The sequence below is a fragment of the Leuciscus leuciscus genome (genome assembly GCF_965113295.1).
Source record: "Leuciscus leuciscus genome assembly, chromosome: 10".
Lineage (NCBI taxonomy): Eukaryota > Metazoa > Chordata > Actinopteri > Cypriniformes > Leuciscidae > Leuciscus > Leuciscus leuciscus.
The window spans coordinates 24,819,251-24,840,234 of NC_138734.1; the positions used below are offsets into that span (position 1 = coordinate 24,819,251).

A 20,984-nucleotide genomic window follows, 5' to 3' on the forward strand; every position below is an offset into this window, starting at 1 on the left:
ACTTCCATAGTGTCAATGGGTGCCGTCAACTGTCCGGTTACCAACATTCTTTAAAATATCGTCTTTTGTGTTCAACAGAAGAGAGAAACTCATACAGATTTGGAACAACATGAGGGTGTGTAAAAGATGACAAAATGTACATTTTTGGGCGAACTATCCCTGGTTCCTTACTCAACCTGCGGTGCTGTAAATAACTACTTCATAACCTTCATTATACTTACTTTAAACGCTCCTAAACCACGTGTTACACATGTCACAGCTGTGCGATGTCTTGAAATAGACTTGAATGAGTATTTGGGTGGCTGTGAGCATGTGTACATATGTGTTTATGATCTGTAGTTTATAGTAGCTCAATTACAGTAGCTTTTCAAAAGAGCCGCACAGCCAGATACTCCTTTGTTTACTCCCTTGAAAAAGAGACTAATCTTTTTTTCATTTTAATGTGTTTGGTGTGCCAAAACCAGTAGGAGTTTCATTTTTCCCACAGAGAAATTCAGCAAGGCAGTGATTTCAGTGTCTGCCCACAGAAAGTCCAAAAATACGCCCATCCAGAACCGTCTCAGCCTACACGCCACTCGGATGATGTTTAGAAGACGTTTGTTCACCACTTCTCACACAGCATGCATAAGTTCTCCACAATGCTAACAATTAGCGTCAGCATCATGCCAAGCACACACTCACTAACATCAACATAATACATATTAATGCCACTTCGTGAGCTTAGAATTATAAGGTTCTATCTCCGTTTAGGGTAGTTCTGAGATATTGAGCATCAAAGTTTTTACATCCCAGCTGCCAAAACTGTTATGTAGTATAATCTACTATTATAGCTCAACAAGACCATCACCCTACTGGTACTTTGAGGATAGAATATCAAAATCCTGGCACATTTGGAAATGGGATTTTTTAAGATGGCCCAAATGGAGATAGAACCTTATAATTCTGAGAGCTCTGATTCTGTTTGGAATTATAAGGTTCTATCTCCACTTTTACAAATAAAACCCCACATTTCAAAGAATAAATGTATATAACCATTGATTTTAATCAATTTATATATTTATAATACAAGCACACAGCTTGATTGGATTTTTGATTTTGATTGGATATTGAATCTACTGGAGATAGAACCTTATAATCCCAACTCGGTTTATGTTTTTGTGAGATGGAACCTTTTTATGTGATTAATTATTAATAACTACTAAAATTTTTTTTTTTTTTACAAAAATAACACCACACAGGCATTAATAAACACCTAATGGATCAGATTATGTCAAAAACTCAATTTCGACCAAAAGTGGAGATAGAACCTTATAATTCTAAGCTCACGACTTTGTGATCAAATTTTTGTTTAATTTCTTACTAATTCCTAAAAAGGAACATTAATTAGGCTTTTAAACCTTTAAAAGTCAAAGATACATCCAGCCACCTCTTCTAAATCTTTAACCAAAGAGCATGAAAATTAGCAACAAAGAAAGTAGAATTAAATGGACTTTGTAAGGATAATCTCACTAACTCTAGTAAAGTCCTGCTTTCATTAGCTGGTTATTATCCTCTTAAACACCTTTTGCTCTGATTCTAATCTCTGAGTCATGTTGTTCACAAGGTTGAGGTTGATGGCATTTGCGAAAACCTGAAAAACTTTAGAATAAGGTCTCATAATAATGGTTTGGTTAATATTAATATTAAAAGCTGTTTTTGGACTCATGAGGAAGTTTTGAGTTTTATAGTACAATGACCTCAATATTATACAAGATTTTACAGGATAAATTATGTAAAAAGTAATCTAAAAGTAATCAAAAAGTAGTCAGATTATATTACCTGAAATGTGTAATGTAATAGGTTACATTACTAACTACAATGTTCGCAATGTAATTTGCAATCAGTTCCGTATTCACAAACTCATTATGACCATTGAAGGTTTGTTTTCCAAATCACAAGATACTCATGTTCAATTAAACAATTATATTATACATTATATTTGATGTTACATTTGCATGTTACTGTTAGATGCTCTCATGAGGAGACACTGACACCTTGAAACGGAATCGCATATCTAATGGGATTTCCTTGTAGCCACAAGGCAGAATCTCTGAACATTTTCTGCTCTTGTTTATCAAGGGAAACCAACATCCCCTCAGGGTGTGAGTGTGTGGGGTTAATCTGAGGCCTATAAGCACTACTGCAGTGAATATATAAGCTAACACACAGCTGAGAGGTGCCGTCGATCATAATCCTCTCATTTCACTGTGGATTTGGATCACACACAGACAGTTCATCAAAAAACATCCATCAATTTTTCCACTCAAAAATAAAACCACCTCCGATGAAAAAGGAGTCTCATAAAAGACGCATTAATGCAGAAGTGCGCTGACAAGTACTGTGACAATTAACACGTTGCCACAGACTTGCACTGTAACGTTTGTGGCAAACTGCAGATTTTTCAACACTCGTGGGAAATATCAGCAGCCCAATTACTGAGCACTGAGAGTGCGGATAAATAAGAGGTTCTCAAAGTCTAGAAGTTGTTCAAGGGAAACGTAGCAGTGAGTTTTGTCGAGATTGTACTAGGGCTGCACGATATTGGGGGGAAAAAAAATCGACATTGCGATATTTAGTTTTTCTGTAATAAATAAAAAAACTAAAAAAACTTGAATAGCTCTTATTTGGAAAGAATTAATCATTCTAGAATAATTGGTGAGGTTTTTTTTTATTAGGGGAGTGAATATGCATAGAAAATGATAAACAAATTACAAGCAATAGATAAATACAATAGAAAAAAGATACACATGAAATAAACTACTTTATGTTTTCCAGTTCAGTCTTAACAGTTTTAGGTACAGAAATTGAAAAAAACGCATGGTCTTTACTGTATAAATTAAATAAATCTTTGTTTAAGCTTTAAAAAGTGATTTTCTCTTTGTATTTTGTTGTTTGATTAACATTAATGACACAAAATGAAAGCAGCTTAAAATATCTGCTGCTGCCTAAGACCTCATGCACAGATCCAATATAATGATACGCATCTGTTTTCTTTCTCAATTGTATTCATGTAAGCCATAAGCAACTGTGTTTACGAGGATAATCGAAGAGATGGGCATTTTAAAGGGTCAGTTCACCCAAACATTAATTACTCACCCTCATGTCGTTCCAAACCCAAAATAACTTCGAAATCGGAGAGAGCTCTCTGACCCCTTCACTGACAGCAATTAAATGACCACTTTCAAGGCCCAAAAAGGTAGCAAAGACATCTTTACAATAGTCCATGTGACTACAGTGGTTCAACTTTACTTTTATGAATCTCACCATTGGCAGACGCTGTTCACGAGAGAACCATGATGCATGCGTGTGATGGTGAAGCAGGAGCTGGCCAATGGTGATCCGGCATTCTGACGTAGAACGTTAACAGTGTAGGAGACTGACACCGACGAGAAGAAATTGTTGAAGTTGTTATTTTTGTTTGTTTTTTTGCACAAAAAATATTCTTGTTGCTCCATAAAATTAAGGTTGAACCACAGTAGTCACATGGACTATTTTAATTATGTCTTTACTACCATTCTGGGCCTTGAAAGTGGTTATTATGTTGCTGTCTACGGAGGGGTCAGAGAGCTCTCCGATTTCATCAAAAATATATTAAATTGTGTTCTGAAGATGAACGAAGGTCTTACGGGTTTGGAACGACATGAGGGCGAGTAATTAATGACATCATTTTCATTTTTGGGTGAACTAACCTTTTAACATAATTTTGCTTGTATGTGTCTGTTCAAGCACAAATACTCACGGAAAAGAATGTGTGTGCACAGTAAACAGCGCGTGCGGTCCGAATTGACTTCTCTTTCACGTCTTCTTGTGCTTGAATGGTTTAAAATCTAGGGGTCGACCGATTATCGGCGTGGCCGATTATCGGCGCCGATATTAAGCATTTTTATTGTTATCGGTATCGGCCATTTTCAAAACCGATTTGCCGATAAAAAACATTTTATTTTGAAATGCGCGATCTGGCACTGATCCAGCCACCTCAGTCAGAGCGCACCGCTCTGTGGCCTAGGCTAAGCCCCGCCCATCGTCCATCTGATTTGTTGGGAGTCACGAGCCTGGCCAATCACTACGGCTGGCGCGGCTGGAAAATGTTCCGCTCTCACACCGAAAGCACAGGAGCTGCTTCAGTGATCATCATCACACATCACTCAGTTATCTCTCGAAGGTAAGAATGCAGTAAACATTCCTGAAGTTGCATTAAATCACTACACTGAAGTTGCAAAACACCTAAATATAATCGATTTATGATGACAAGCCCCGTTCACAGTTATTATACTGTGAATTCCCGGTCAATGTCCGTCATTGCAGTGATATGCTTTAACGGATCATCACATCAGTGCTGAGATAGTGAAACTAAAACCTACTTCTCTCACCATTCGGCCAACTTAACGTTATATTGTGAATAGATTATCAACACGAATGAATTCACTCACGTCTGCTGCGGTTTTTTTTGTGTTGTTCACATCGCTTCACTGAACAGCGTCCGTTCCGTTAGGGCTCTTAGTCAAAAAATTTCGCATATTTGGAGAAATATTGCTTTATTCTAAGATTCAGAATTACCATTATGCAATTTTGAAGAGCTGAAAGGGCATCAAGCGCGAGCTCTTACGCCCTGACGCGACGCGAGCTCCCTATTCCTGATTTAGTTATCTCCGCGGCCGCGCTCTCTCATTTGACTAATAACGTAAGTTGTCAATCTCACATTGCACGTTTCTGGATGATGCTGTCCTGTATACTTCCTAGTTTGTATCGCCGTGATAAACAGTCAAACAAACATTTTACACATCAAAAATAAAAAAAACACTATTACAATATGGGTTGTGTGTGATTTTATTGCAATTCTGGGTATACTCATATGAATAATGTTCACATTATGCATGCAAATGCAGGTGTAGCGATTAGCTGCAAATAAAATGCTAAATATGCACACACATATATATATACATATAAATATATAAATATATAAATATATATATATATATATATATATATATATAAATATATATATATATATATATACATACATACATACATACATACATACATACACGTGTGTGTGTGTGTGTGTGTGTGTGTGTGTGTGTGTGTGTGTGTGTGTGTGTGTGTGTGTGTGTGTGTGCTTTTTTAGTTAATCCATTGATGTGCATTCGACTATTAATTGAGTAGTCACCTCTATTATTTTAGGCTATGTTTTAGTCATCAGAAAATAATTATGAGAGGTTAAGCTATTGCACATTTCTAACATGTAAATTATTGATGCCAATACTTCCCTTTCCCTAAGCTGTTTAGCTGTAGTACAATATCCATAGGCTTAATCATGAAACATACTGTGGTCCCACTTTTAACTCTCTCTTTATCTTACCCTCATTGAAGATGCATTCACGGAAGAAGACAACATTTAGAAGTGCAGTGTGGGAGTACTACACTCAACCAACACCAGGGCAGGCAGTGTGCAATACATGTAAAAATGTTGTCAGTATGGGTGGTACAGTGGCAAAAAGTGCCAATACTTCAAACCTTTGGTCCCATCTTAGGATTCATCACAATGACTTGTATAAATCTGCCCAATCAAACAAACCTGAATCTGAGCAGGGAGCAACATCCACATGTCAGCCTACAATACATGACATTTTTCAGAAACAAAAAAAATGGACAAATCTGGATGACAGATCAAAACAAATGGACAAACTGATCACAGAAATGATCATTTCTGACAACCAACCATTCACAATGGTCTCTGACATTGGCTTTAAGCGACTCATGGATGTGGCAGAACCACGATATGCACTAAAAAGTGACAAGTATTACCGCACTGAGAAGCTGCCAGAAATCTATGAAAAGGTTGTAAGCAAGATTAAAGCCCTAATCCAGCCAGAGAAGGCTGGATTCTCACTCTCTTTTACAACAGATTGCTGGTCAGGATCAACAGAGTCAATGATGAGCCTCACATGTCATTTCATTGACAATGAATGGAACAGAAGGCAGGTTGTTTTAAATACGAGAGTAATGTACGGATCTCATTCTGGGGAATACATCAGAGACACATTCCTGCACATGCTGGAGGAATGGGAAATTACCAAAGACCGTGTAGCTCTGGTCCTGCGTGACAATGGCGCAAACATGGTGAAGGGTTTGAGGCTTGCCGATATTCCGGACCTTAGCTGCACAGCACATACGTTGCAGCTGGTTGTGAACGATGGTTTGGCTAGCCAAAGAGCTGTGATAGATGTGATTGCCATGCTAAAGAAATGTGTCACTCACTTCCAACATTCCATCTTGGCCAAGCAGCGTCTGAGAAACATCCAGAGGGACCTTGGCCTACCAGAACACAACTTAATCCAGGCAGTCCCAACAAGGTGGAATTCAACACTCCACATGCTGCAAAGGGCATTTGAACAAAAGCGTGCTCTTAATGTCTACTCTGGGGAACATGGTGGTTTTACATGTCCAACTGCCTACCAGTGGGACATTGTGTCCAATTTGATTGAAACACTCATCCCAATTGAGGAAGTGACACTAGAAGTGAGCTACAATAACTCATCTGCATCCAGCATCATTCCCTGTGTGACAGTGCTCAAAATGCTACTTGAAGATAAAGGGCCATCAACACAGGGCATCAGAACGCTCAGGGAGGTAATGAGGGAGAGCCTAATCAAGCGATTCGCCAAACTTGAAGACTCAAAAAATGTGGTTCTAGCATGTCTTTTGGATCCACGTTTCAAGAGTCATGCGTTCTCCTCTGCCTCTACACTAAACAAGGCCAAAGAATGGCTTAAAGAAGATGTAGAGGATGCTCTTCAAGAGCAGGTTGAAACAGAGAGAGCCAATCAAGAGCAGCAGGCAGATGGAGAAGAGCCCGCAGCAGAAGACCAAGCCTCTAAAAGGCAAAGGAGAGAAGAGACACCTTGCCATAGCCAAATAGACAAGATTTTCAGTTCTCTTCTTGGTCCCCATACTGGTGATCTGTCAGACAAGGACAGCATTGAAGAAGAGTTGCATCAGTACCTCAAAGAGCCAGTGATTGACCGGCTTAAGGGGGATCCACTCCAGTGGTGGAGACAGAATGAAGGGCGCTTCAAGCTACTTGTCAAAGAAGCAAGACAATTTCTTTGCTCACCACCCTCATCAGTCCCTAGTGAGCGTGTATTCAGTGAAGTGTCTGCAATTTATGACAAAAGAAGAAGCAGGCTCACTGGAGAGCATGCGGAGCAGCTCTGCTTCCTGCACCACAACCTGGTGCTGCTGAATTGGGAGTACTAATTGTTACCCATTTTAATTTACTTCATAAAACTTCAGAGAGATTGCATTTATTTTCCATTATTTGTTCATTTGTTGCTGTTTAAATATGCTTTAAGTTTTACTTTGTTTATAGAATGCTGCTGATGGATGCAAGTTTTACTTTGTTTATAGAATGCTGCTGATGGATGCTCCCAGCACTTTTTATGTTTGTTGTTATTATTAATATTAATGTTGTTATTATGAACAGTTCTCAGAATTAAAGATATGTTAAAATAATTTAAAGAGAGTCTTTGTCAGAGGCCTTTTTATTCTTAATTTTGACATTAATTTTCATTTTTACACTAGACACATATCGGTTCAAAATATCGGTTATCGGTCTCCTTGATCTGTAATAATCGGTATCGGCATCGGCCCTGAAAAATGCATATCGGTCGATCCCTATTAAAATCGCTTGAATGTTTAAATTGACAAGACTTAAAATACATGTAAATGATAAGCATTCACTCTATGATGATCTTTATTAAACAATTAATCAGAGAATCATGAGCATTTCGAACCGTGGGGCATGGTCTGTATGGATCACAGAACAACTCTGATCCCTATACTTGACATCGCACATTCCACGATGTGACTATCATGGAGGTGCACATCGCAATTTCGATACAAAAACAACATATCGTGCAGCCCTAAATCGTACACCTTGAGTGCCATCTACACTACAGTTCTCCAGGCCATAATTAAAGAAGACAAACACTATGATACTAATGAACACCAAAATGTGCTACACTCTATACACAGAAGCATCTCTATTTTTCAATGCGTATACTTCCCTTTTACAGCCATGATTCTTTATATAAAATAATCAGGATTGCTAAATCCAAACCATTAAACCTCAACTGGTAATTTTACGTTAACTATTCTGAAGAAAATGTGTAGCGCACAATGCGTTATCGGTAGTTGGCAGTTGCTAAGGTGTTCTGAGTGTGTTTTAGCACGTTGCTAGGTGGTTATTTACTTTTTTTTAAAGTTAAAATTAACTTTTTTTTTTAAGTAAATAATCTTGCTGGGTTGCTAAGTGGTAATTTTTCATAGTAAATTGTAAAAAAAACATTAAAAAGTAGGGATCCACTGATACCACTTTTTTCAGGACGGGCCCAATACTTTCATTTTTTAAAACTCGCCGATACGATTTACGATACCTGTATTTTATTGCTGTAAAAATATTGGGTAGGGAAACCAAAATAATATGAATCATATTAGTTGGCTTAATTAGTTTAGCAAATACATATTTCCTTCAGTTATTTTCATGCTTAATGTTAAAATGTATTGTATAAGCTTCTGTTACTTTTACTGTTCATTCTATTGCTATCATATTTATCTTTAATTTAATAGCAAAGCGGATATTCAAAATGTGCTTCACTGCACCGGCACAGTAATCATATGACGGTTTCCTGCAATAATGTAGGGAACTACTTCTTAAACATAAATCACGTAACATTTAATGTTTTCACTTATATATACGATTTAGATTTAATCCATAAAATGATGCATGTGCAGAGTGAGCGATCAGCAATCATGAGCATGCAACAAAAGTGCTCTCTCTTTACCGTCAGTTTAAGTTAGTAATATGTTCCATTTTAATTTCTTTGCTATAGACATATCCGACCGAGCGACAAACTTTCCAGTGATGTCTGAAAAAGGAATGTGCTCGACAAGCACAAACATCTGTGCTATTGTGCGCTCAAACCAATCCGTGTGTTTCGCTTATCAGTTCGCACACAGCAGCTTATAGGCATAAATATTTGTGCAATATTATAATTTGATACAATTACTTCATAAGTTCATAGACATCTTTCTCTGATATATCCATTAAGCTCTCTGTTTGCTCTGTTGTCTGTGTTTCTTTGTCTGCACACAAACACTGTACACACGCTGCACTGTGTTGGTTTTTGGTATCGGAGCATTTTAATGAGTACAAGTACATGAGCACAGTATCGGGCAATATACCGATACTGATATAGGTGCATCCCTATCAAAATTAGAGGGCTCCAGACTGCGACCTAATGGTCACATTTTGCAACATTTTTTCCTGCCGGTAAGAGCTGATAAGATTTCCTGCAAGTAAGAGCTGATAAGAGCTGCCATATCTGTTACATATGAGAAACATCAAATGGCAAACCAAAGGAAAGTGGACCGCAAACGGACGAGGCGTTTACACTCTATTCTATTCTTACTCAGAGTAAATGTCCTCTAAAACCATCAGGAAGCAGCAGTGAGAAGTAAGGTACACACGTGATGATGTTTATTTTTATTACACTTCACCACACCCATGCTACAAAAGAACCAAAGAATTGTGTAAAACTCAGTAAACTTTGAGATGATTACTTGTGAGAAGTTGTGACATTAGAACCAAATATATGGATATGAGAAACTAAATTAAACAACAGTCTCTAAATATTTTCATTTAATTTCATAAACATTTTTATTAAACATTGCACTTTATTTTTATAAAAAAAGAGGCATATTTCCCTTTTTGTCTGAAATAACCCTCTATACCTTTAGTGCACTATTTAAGGGGTCAGCCATTTGTAGTTCTTTCCAAAACCATACTCATTCAATCCCACAATGCACCAGAATAACGAGTGTGCAACCAATGCACACTCAATGGCTAAAGAATACCCATTGTCATTTTATGTACCCACTGTGAGGGTCACAACGAATTAATTCCCACGTCTCGCCAGAAGATGGCGCCTGCAGCTGAATCATCCATTCATTCATTTTCCAAATCGCTGGTCCAATGTGATTACAGAGTAATATACATTTCTTTTTAATTGATTATTAAATTGTTAAATTTAGGTTTATGCATGCTAGTTTCCATTAATCTTTTCATCCTACTACTGGAACTGCCAGTTTGCGGAGCGTAAAATTATTATTAAACAGCAAGCAAAAACGACGCAAAAGCGGCAGCCCTTCCAGCACATTCAGTTTCTAAATTCACTCTCTCGTTTTCAATCACTTCTTTAGTGGACTAATATAGGGAATAGTGAATGAGTATTAGGCGATAGGGGCGATTTCGAACACAGCTCAGGCTTTACTTGCGGGCCGATCTCAATCACGCAACTGTGAGTTACTACACAGCGCTGGGAGATCCAGTGAGAAAGCATTTGATCTCGCAGTAGAATCAATAGCATCACTGCGAGATCAAGTGAGAAGTGTTCAAATTCTACGTAAAATTCTCTGTTATAAACCATAGATATCATCAAACAGTGACATGGAAACCAGGAAGCGTTGTGCTTAAACAAGTTATAGAAAGCTTTTAAGTCCACAAATCAACAACAGTTGCCATGGATTTAATGTAGTGACGATATTACTGTAATCATGATATTGTGGCAGAAATAATATTTTTCCATTATTCATTTCAGTGTTCGTACAACCTTTTGAGAGTCAAATTCAAGCACTTTTCAATGACTTTCAAGTGCTTTTCACTTTTTCCAGCACTTCAAAGTGCTCTAAATATTATCCAATTTTAATGTTATTTTTTAATGTGATGACCAAAAACATGATTTGTTCAACCTTCCAACATTGTCAACATTTGCAGGAAAACTAACACTTGGTGGCAAACAAACACTTTTATTAAAAAATAAAAAAAGACATGACATTACTAATATAACCAGTAGATGGCGGCAGAGGAGCACATATATTTATATATATACACAATTATATATTTTTATATAACTGACTGTTGGTCAGTTCAGTATGAGTCTATAGAAGAACAATGGTAGCCTACATTTAATATGAGTAAAATATTTATTTATTTTTAATAAAAATTATGGTTTTTGCATGTTACTATTGTTATTAAAAGTTAATTTTATCTGCATCTGAACTCAAGCTCAGTGCTTTTTGTCAACTGTGCATTTCCTAGACATAAACATGTACTATTTTTATATATAAATATTATTATATATATATTAGTAAATTATCTAATTAATGTAAGTACGTTTTGATTAAATTGCCTTTGTTTACCACCCACCCCCGCCCAATTCTTGCATTCCAGCACCTGTCACTCCTACAAACGACTACAAGAAATCCTTTAATAATGACAAACCCCCACATGCTTCAGCATACTTGTAGCACAATACATAAACCTTTTATAACTCTCAGTCGATGGCAAGCTTTTCTATACAAATTGAATTTCGAGCTGATAATAAAACTATCAATGAAAACAAACAAAGCGTTTTCTGTGTCTGTTCAGCCACTGTAACGTGAAGACATTCTATCAGAAAAGCAATTGACACTTTTATTGCTCGAATGGTGGATTGGAGAGCACATGACGAGGAAGCCGTCTGCAATGATCCAAGCATCACCGATTCAGAGCATCGTCACAGATTTGAATAAACATCATCTTTCTGGCCTTTGGATTCTGAACACTTAACATTTTTGTTGGGTAACCTCACATTACATAGTCTGTGTTAATTTTGGTTAGAGCTAGAACAATACCATTATAATTATTGTAATCAATAATAATAAGAACAGCCAATAGTGATTATTTTTACATTTAAGGCTCCAATTATGTTTTATTTCTTGATTTAGGCACAATAATAAACATTTGAATGTTTATTAATTATCAATATGTAACATGGACTGCAATGTAAAATGTCATCCATTGTTATATCAACTGATGGAGTTAATATTGTTTTGCATTCCCTTACTAAAACACAAAGTACCCACATACTGGCTATAAATATGAAATTAATTGTATAAACATGCACAGAAATGGTCATGAATTATGTCCAAAAACACACTGACTTGTATTCAATACGGACCAATGTGCTGTTTTCCTTTGTATCAATCAACCAGGAATGCAATGATAAAAATACGCCAAATAAAAAATTCAAAAATGATAATGGCATAAAACAGAAAGCATCGTGAATCAATGCAACAACAAAAAAGAGAGAAAGTAGCACAGGCGTTTGAATGCGCGTTACAATGTAACGCTGAACAACAAAAGATCTTTATTGCGTCATAATCGCTGTTACATTGATACGTCTGATTTTTTGATCGCGCTTCGTGTTTCCTCATAACAGCGTTTATGATTTGATCTCTTGTGTGTTTAAAGGCCCCAAACTCCTCCAGACACCATTTTGAGTGTCTCTGTGTCTCAGCTCTATGGAATGTCCAAATGCATGACAAGGGAATGAACAAAGTCAGCATGAAAAAATCCATCTCATTCATGGATCCGTCCGGGAAACGGCTTTAACCGATATTCTAAACTCGAATAGATGAAGCGAGTGCATTTGTTTTCTCTTCAATCGCCATCAGACAGTTTTAGAAAGAGCCTCACCATCACTAACACACATTGGCAGGAGAAAAGCATTGCTGCTGTTTGATGGTGGTGAAGGTCTAATGGTGGTTGGATGGTGTTTCTGGACTTTGAAAATCACTACACTACTTTGGAAATCAAACTACATAAAATGTTACTTACCGGTATACGAGGATTTAAATAGGTCTCCCTGATCCAGTCTGTGATCCCGGTTTAGAGCGATCTTCTGGGTTGCTGAGGGTCAGTCTATTCTCCGCGAGTGTGAAGGTTTCCTCCTCCGGTTGATTTTTCAGGCTGTATGGAAGCACATAAAGCGATGGGGGATGGGGGATGCCAGAAGAGAAGAGAAGAAGGGAGGGGGATAGAAAGAGAGCCAGAGAGAGAGGGGGGCAGCTACATGGAAACACAAGGGGAGGACCTCAGTGTCTGACGCACGACTGAACGCACCAGCCACTCAGTGCACCATCCATTCGCCACATGCACGAGCAAAAATCATCCAATATGGCCAAATACGAATGCATGCGTGTGCATGGAAATAAACCATACTAAATTATGCTCTAACAGTCCATATGCATAAGCATTCATGTATATGTAGTCTATGTGAAAACAGCCTAAGCGAAAGTCAGAAAAATGCGCCAATTTATGTACGCACATTTCCCCCCATGTACGCACTTTTCTTTTTTTCTTTTCTTTTTTTTTGGGTGTATTTTAAGCAGGAAATGTAGGGCTTTTATTGCTCAAACATCAATATTATTTAAATATTTCTATTATCATTAACAAAAACATCAACAATGATAATAATACAAATATATATTTTTATTGATCATATATAGAAATATATCATATATAATATATAGTTGATAGTGACGAAAATTTATTTGTAACGTATTTTTCTCAGGCAGCCTATTAAACGAATAATGCATAAAAAACCCAATTCTATACTTTTACAATTGATCTTACAGTTGTTATTTTCCACTTAAATCATGCATAATATAAAATTATACACATTTATATAAATTATTTATAAAGATAATTATAAAATAATAATAATAAAAACAACAAACAACATATAATATAATATAATTAATATAATATAATATAATATAATATAATATAATTAATATAATATAACATTTTTTTAGTTCGCGCGCCCTCTAGTGTCTGTAATGAACCTCTACATGAGGTACTAGAGAAAGGGAAGAAAGTGGTTTTACAGGCTACTCGTGCAATTGAAACGGGAAATATGTAAACTAGTCTCATATTTCAACAAGTGGGGTAATGAATAAATCTTAGGATCATTCTGAATGGCCATGATTTCCCACTGAATCGGATAATTCAGCTCGGTTAGCTGGGAAAGAACAACAATGCCACCTTGTGTTTCGAACATGATATAGCTAAGATCACGTTTCATCTGTATCGCTTTTTCTTTTGTGTTCTTGAGAGATTATTTGAAACGTATATCCAATGTAAATTACATAAATACCCCTACAAAAAGGAACTTAAACACTGAATAATAGCCTATTATGTGACATGGTCTAGTTTGTCCTATGGCATGCCTAATTATGTATAGCCTACATAACATATTACACAGTAGGCTACTGCAAAGAGCACAATGTTATTTCCATCATGGTTTAAACATGATATCACCGTAATACATGTTATTTCATGATAATTTGTTTTATTTTGTATTCAATGATTCATTTATTATTATATATTTTTTTTTACAGTATAGAGACGAACGTCAGAGCAAAGAGTGTCAGCAGAGCTCGTGTTATGAGATAAGAAACTGAACAGCGCCCTCCTCTGACAAGGAACAGACTGACAGACAGTCTTATGAATTTACAGTGAGAGAGCTCACAAATACAGGACATTTGGATTAGAGTCTCTTACTTACAGCAATGTTTTGAAAGCAGATCGAGGCTACAAATAACTGTTTCACCACTTCCTAAAATATCATGGTAGTTCCCATGCTTCTTGAAAGTACCTTGGAGCCCCATTGTGTACATACCATGGCAAATAAATCAGTCTCATTAATGATTTTTGCCGTACCATGGTATTTCCATGGTACTATAGAAATGTAAAAAAACAAAACAAAACAAAAACGTTATGGTACATGGTACATGTCCATAATACCATAATTTTTATATCATAATACAGGATAGGCAAAGTAGTTAAAGCTATCAGGACAGGAAACCAAACACATTGTTGGCCTATCAAACCAGCAAAGTTCAAACTAAAGAACACAAACTACAGTATCACCTTTTAAGGTTAAGGGTACTGCAATTCTGCAAATGATACTTACTAATATATTATATAAGTAAGAATTATATTTGTATGTTCTATTACAAAAAGTATTTTCTATTATATAAAGTGTCTCTTATCTTTTAGACAGCTGTTTGTTTATTATTTATCATCTTTAATCACAATCCCGGTGTTGTGCCTGTTTTGGAATTTTATGTTGAATGGATTTGATGTTCCTTTTGTTTCTGTGTTCATTCCTGTGTCTTGTTCCTGTGGTCATGTTTGTAGTTTTGTAGTTTTCCATGTTGATTAGTCTTCCCCAGGTGTGTCTTGTTACTTGTCATCTTGTTTGCCCCTGTGTATAAATAGCCCTTGCGTTTCACTTGTTCTCTGTCAGTTGTCATACCGTGTTCGTAAAAAAATTCTGATACCAACAACTGATACCATGCAGCGTGTGCACAGTGTTTATGTCCAGCAAGTATGGGCAAATGAAGCCTCATGAATCACGGCTTTCCCCTGACTGTTCCGGGAAAAGATTCAAAGCTTCGAGAGTGTTGAGAACAGTGCCATCTGGTGCTTATTTAAAATAAAGCAGCCAGAAGCCTGTGTTAGAAGCTCTGGCAGATGAAGCAACCACAGCACACTCCATAGTTTCAATGTTATGTGTACAAATAAAAGCCTTACATGTTTGTGTTTGATTTGTTCATTAAATAAATTCATTTTCCCATTAAAGTGTGACAAAATATAATATAAGCTTATATGATTCAATAAGATTTAATGTAGGCCTACTCTCTCTCTCTCCCCACACACACACACACACACACACACACACACACACACACACACACACACACACACACACACACACACACACACACACACACACACACACACACACACACACACACACACACACACACACACACACACACACACACACACACACACAAAATAAGGACATTGTCTGATAGGATCATCTGTTATTAAATGTGCTTATAACACTTGTTACTGATAGTGCTTATCAACTGTAGGAATGACAGAAAGGTGATAAAGTTTTAAATTATTAAAAAAATTTTTTTTTATTCTTTTTGCCTGTTGCCATTGCTCTAAATACAAACCCTTCACCAAACACCAACACCCTATCCCCTAATCCCACCCTAAACCCAAATACCAACACCAAATTACCTAAAATTACCAAAAAGTGCAAAGATTTGACAAAAACAAAAAGACACAACAACAACAAAAAATAATAGCCTAAGTAGTGAAAAATAAATGTTGCTTATTTAAATGTCATATATTGATTACAGTTTTTTTCGATTGCTAAACGACAGTGGGCACAACTGGAGTCACATGTGCAGAACTCTAACTACAGTCTGCACAGCAGCAGTTCATGTAGACCAAACTCTAGTTCGTTTTTCATTGCTTGAACACAGTTTTCAAAACTCTACACACTTATCCCATGACTTTAACCACAACCTGCACAACACTGTGGATTTACAGCACTTTGTTCAAATGCTAACACACTGCTGTCAAAACTGTGAACCACACATTCAAAACAAAACAGATTTCAGCCTTGTGCCTTTCAAACACTGCTGAGTGCAATTTCAGCTGAAAGGCTAAACAGGTGTCTTGTTTTAGACTTGTTAGTGAACACACACACACACACACACACACACACACACACACACACACACACACACACACACACACACACACACACACACACACACACACACACACACACACATATATATATATATATATATATATATATATATATATATATATATATATATAGGTAGAGCTCAGAAAGACTAATTTTGGAAATGGAATAAGGAAGACGGGTTCGTGGAGGGAGAAGGGTGGCAGGGAGAGGGCGGATGCGTGTCGGATGTGAGGACACGAGTCCAGAGGACTGCCAGGGATGGATAAGGCACTCCAGAAGGTTCTTCCCCAGGTGCATGGCAAGAGAACATTAGATGTGATGTTGATGAAAACCTGTGGCCTGATGCTAGAGAGAGGCAGGATTAGCCCCTCAATTATTTGTTCAAATTACAGTATGTACTTTTTGTTTCTACCTTTTTTTTTCTCATTACTGTAATTCCGTAAATTACTACAGACTATTGAAGCAAACTACTAATTTTCATTTACCTTAAAGAATTGTTATGTTCCAAAAATTTAAATAAATCATGTGAAAGAATGTCACTCTTTTCTTTGAAGAAAATATTACTTTGTATGAAGTCACTGAAATTGTTCAAACTGTAAAGATGAAAAGCTTGTATTTTCTGTATTGGTGTTTGATGCTAGTGTTTTTACTCTCAGTGTGTTCTGAGTGACAGTGTGTGTTATCTCAGTGAGGGTTGTGCATAGTGTTTGGCTGCACTGAGCCTGTTTTGAGCCATGTGTTAAGAGTTGTGTTGCTTGGAATGAGTTTATCAGGTGATGTGAACTGTTTAGCTCAGGTGACTGTTGGTAGTGCAGACTGTAGTTAGAGTTTTGCACATGTAGCTCCAGTTGTGCTCACTGTCGTTTAGCAATCGAAAAAAACTGTAACTTTCAAAGTACACTCTCCTCACAAACCCATCAACCAGACTGAGTCAACAATGACTCGTTAAATAAGATCTGGGGTTCGAGCCTTCTGACACCCAAAGCAAAACGCCCACGTGATTGGAGAGAAAGTGAGGCTTTGTTTGTCATCGATCACGTGACTCTAGTAAACCAAACACACCCCGATACGGGGCTTCACTAGAAATTAGGTGTGTTCGACATCGGCTGCGGCTGGATGTAACCAGAGCCCGTCTACGGAGAGCCTGCCCACTCCCTATTAAGTCCTATTGTACCGAATTTTGGTTGTAGTTCCACCAGAGTTCCACTGGGGGGCGATCGCCCATGAGTGCAAAATGAATGGGAGTCTATGTGGCTAGACGGCTAAATTTGTCTTTCACCCGATTGCCGTTGAGAAATCTCAGATTTAGGTTTTGCAAGTTCAACATGGGTTATAGGAAGAAAGTTGAATGAACGAGTACTTATGTCCTTTCGATTTCTTACAAGTTGAGTTGTTGTTGCCCATAACACGCTAGCATTCTGCTAATGAACGCTGATTGGTCAGTGAAGGACTGATTACGACCAGAGATACCGCTTGACGGCATCGTGGCATCCGAAGCAGGACCAGAAAAAAACAAACCAAAAACTCTTCTAGCACGTGTATTTACCAAATAAGCTATTAGCAAATAAGTGACTCTAAAAAATCTAACACCCAGCAATGTGTAATTTCTTTGCATCTCCTTTCGAATACAACATTCAAATGACTAGACAAAAAATGATATCCCGAGAAAAGTGGATTTTGATGGATATAGCGCCATAGACCTCCATTCATTCTGCACTCATCCTGTGAGCGCCCTCATATGGAATCAGAGTGGAACTGCAACCAGTTCAGAAGCCGGAAGTTTACTGAGAGTGAAACTTCTCGCCTTATTAGACATTCTCTGATGTAACCGATCGGTGAGAGTAGCCGCGTGCAGGCGGGGAGGAGCTGCAAACGGAGACGTGAAGTCGGACACTTTCTGGTTCCCGTAGTGACTGCTCACGTGGTGTTTGCATAATTTACCACAGCTGAAGTGAAATAAATGCAATATTTGCCAAATAACACACAGATGTTTTAGAGACATTTTCATTCAATACTTTATGTACTGCTTCATACAGTATCTGTTTGAACAAGAATAAAGTTCAACATAAGCTACTATCAATGAAGTGGAGTCTACGTTTTTTAATCAGTTTTAATTTGATAAACATGACACAATATAACATCGCAATTACATGAAAAGAGTGTTTACTGTTATGAAAAACTAATTTGTGAGCTTTAGAGGAACTAAAGGTGTTTGAATAAACACGAAACACACGTGATCGTTGTCATGCGGTGAATCTGGCCAATCGTGGAACAGCTGTGTCGTCATCAGAGCTTGCCCAGTGCAGCCACTCTTGAAAAGCTGCGCTGGCTGAGTTCTCCGGCTACTCTCGAATCGCTCTCGCGGTACTTTGATGGCATACGTCACTGTCACGTGACGTCGGCGCTGTATCAAGTCGGACAAAATTTCTAACTGACATGCACTGCTTCAAGTCGCCGATCGGTCTGCGCAGAGCTGCATGAAGTCAAACAAGCCTAACGTGTAGCTTGTGTGATACGCGCATCGAAGCTTCAGTGTCATACGTAACATCACTAGCCCCCTGAAGCACTGAGGCTTTCCCCTGATTGTTCCTGGAAAAGATTAGAAACATTAAGAGAGTCGAAAACAGCGCCATCTTGTGGCAGGTAAAATTTATAGCAGCCATAAACCCGAGTGCACAGCGCCGTTGTTTTATTCATTAAGCACAAATACAAGCCTGACAACGCTAAATGTTCAGTTTTATGATAATATAATTCACATATTAAAGTGTAGCAATAAATTAAATGTTGCAATTATATTAATAGCCTACTAATTATAAAAATACCAACAGAGTTGTTTGATGCAAGTAAATGGTGGTCTAATTATTTAATAGTTTATATGCTGTTTATATGGCAGAATATATGATCATGTAACAGGCTATAGGCTTATTTCTATATATCAAAAAAAAAAAAAAATTGTATATGGACTTAAACTTCCATAAACCTGTAGAGTAGTGGGCTGCATTCGAAACCGCATAGCCTACTTCCCTACTATATAGTAGGGAAAAGCAGTAGGTGAGCGAATAAGTACAAATCCTTAACAAATCCATAAAAGAGAAGGGGCGAGAACTACATGGGTATCGTACTAATTCTATCTATCTATCTATCTATCTATCTATCTATCTATCTATCTATCTATCTATCTATCTATCTATCTATCTATCTATCTATCTATCTATCTATCTATCTATCTATCTATCCTTTGAAACCGAACAACTGATTCTTGTTGCAATCGCTGCATCAATGGGAAGATAATTACAGTAGTATAAATTAAGTTCCAAGTGCCCAACCAAAGGGATCACTAATCGCCATAATGGTGACTAAAAATAAAAGTCAACTTATGTGATGTTCTCTCAAATTTTTCAACATTCAAGATGACTTTGGGAAATGAGTGAATGCAAACAGAGAAAAATAACTGCAGAAGTGGAGGAAATTAGTGAAAAGTTCATTAAGATTTTCCCCGCCTCAAAAACCACACTCAAACCAATCAATTAATCTTAACTTGGGTTTTCTGAGTAAACAAAGCATAGTATGTGAATGGTACAGATTACTAGATTTTTACAATTAAGTTAAGACATTAACTAAAAAGTCTTAGTTAGAATCACTGTTGGATTTTACAGTGTAGGAGAAAACAGTACGTTAAAGGAGTAGTACGTTCGAAACACCAGTATTCATATATTGTAGGCAAGAAGTTCCCGGATGGCCTACTACTTTCGACCAGATTTTCGAGTGCTCATCCAATGGATACTTTTCTATCAGGAGGCCACGGGAGAGGATATGTCATAATCGACATCGCGGAGATCACCGACACAGGTGTTTTCAAATGTGAGTAAACGCGGTTCCTTGTGTTAAAATCATATGTGTTGAACAACTGTAGTGTGAACTGTTGAAGGTGTAAAGGAGTTAGACAGTATAGTAGGTGTGATTTTGCTGTAAAAACATGTTTTATTATGTGTACGAGCCATTACATTGACGAAGATTGGGTTTTAAAATCATTCGTCCTTTTAACTGAAGAAGCCCTGCCCGTTCGCCATACAGCTGATAACCTAGCAGAGAAGTTAAGGGAGTCCGTGGAAAAGTGGGCTCTTACGGGACGAGTGATTGCCTGTGTGCACGACAACGCAAAAAACATTGTGGCTGCTAACAGAGGCGTTGATTGGCATTCTGTGTCATGCTTTGCGCATACGCTTCAGCTCGCTATAAATGATGGATTTTCTCTTTTTTTGAACCGCGTCATCTCCGCTGCTGCAAAGCTTGTGAGCCATTTCAACCACAGCTCAGTGGCAACAAAAGCGCTTGAAAGAAAACAACAACAAATGAAACTGCCACCCCACAAACTAATACAGTCCTGTAAAACCAGGTGGAACAGCGTCTGTGACATGTTTGAGCGCCTGTTGGAACAGCGGTGGGCAGTTACTGCGCAGTCAGATCGCACCGTAACGAAAG

The 20,984-nt window shown here is 37.5% G+C and overlaps 2 protein-coding genes across 4 annotated transcripts in view; one reads left to right on the forward strand and one right to left on the reverse strand.

Moving 5' to 3' along the window:
- Positions 1-13,011, reverse strand: part of fam168a (family with sequence similarity 168 member A) — a 69,903-nt gene extending 56,892 nt beyond the window's left edge. Inside the window, exon 1 of one of the 3 annotated variants that reach the window (XM_082183096.1) lies at positions 12,758-13,011. The gene's annotated coding sequence lies outside the window, so the exon portion shown is untranslated. The remainder of the gene's footprint in view (positions 1-12,757) is intronic. The other 2 variants (XM_082183094.1, XM_082183095.1) reach the window with 2 other exon arrangements.
- LOC309508222 (zinc finger BED domain-containing protein 4-like) lies at positions 5,767-7,296 on the forward strand (the record flags this gene model as incomplete). The annotated part of the gene is made up of 1 exon (XM_082182740.1): positions 5,767-7,296. The coding sequence occupies one exon, from the start codon at positions 5,767-5,769 to the stop codon at positions 7,294-7,296; it is 1,530 nt and encodes a 509-aa protein (XP_082038866.1).
- Positions 13,012-20,984: the final 7,973 nt, after the last annotated feature.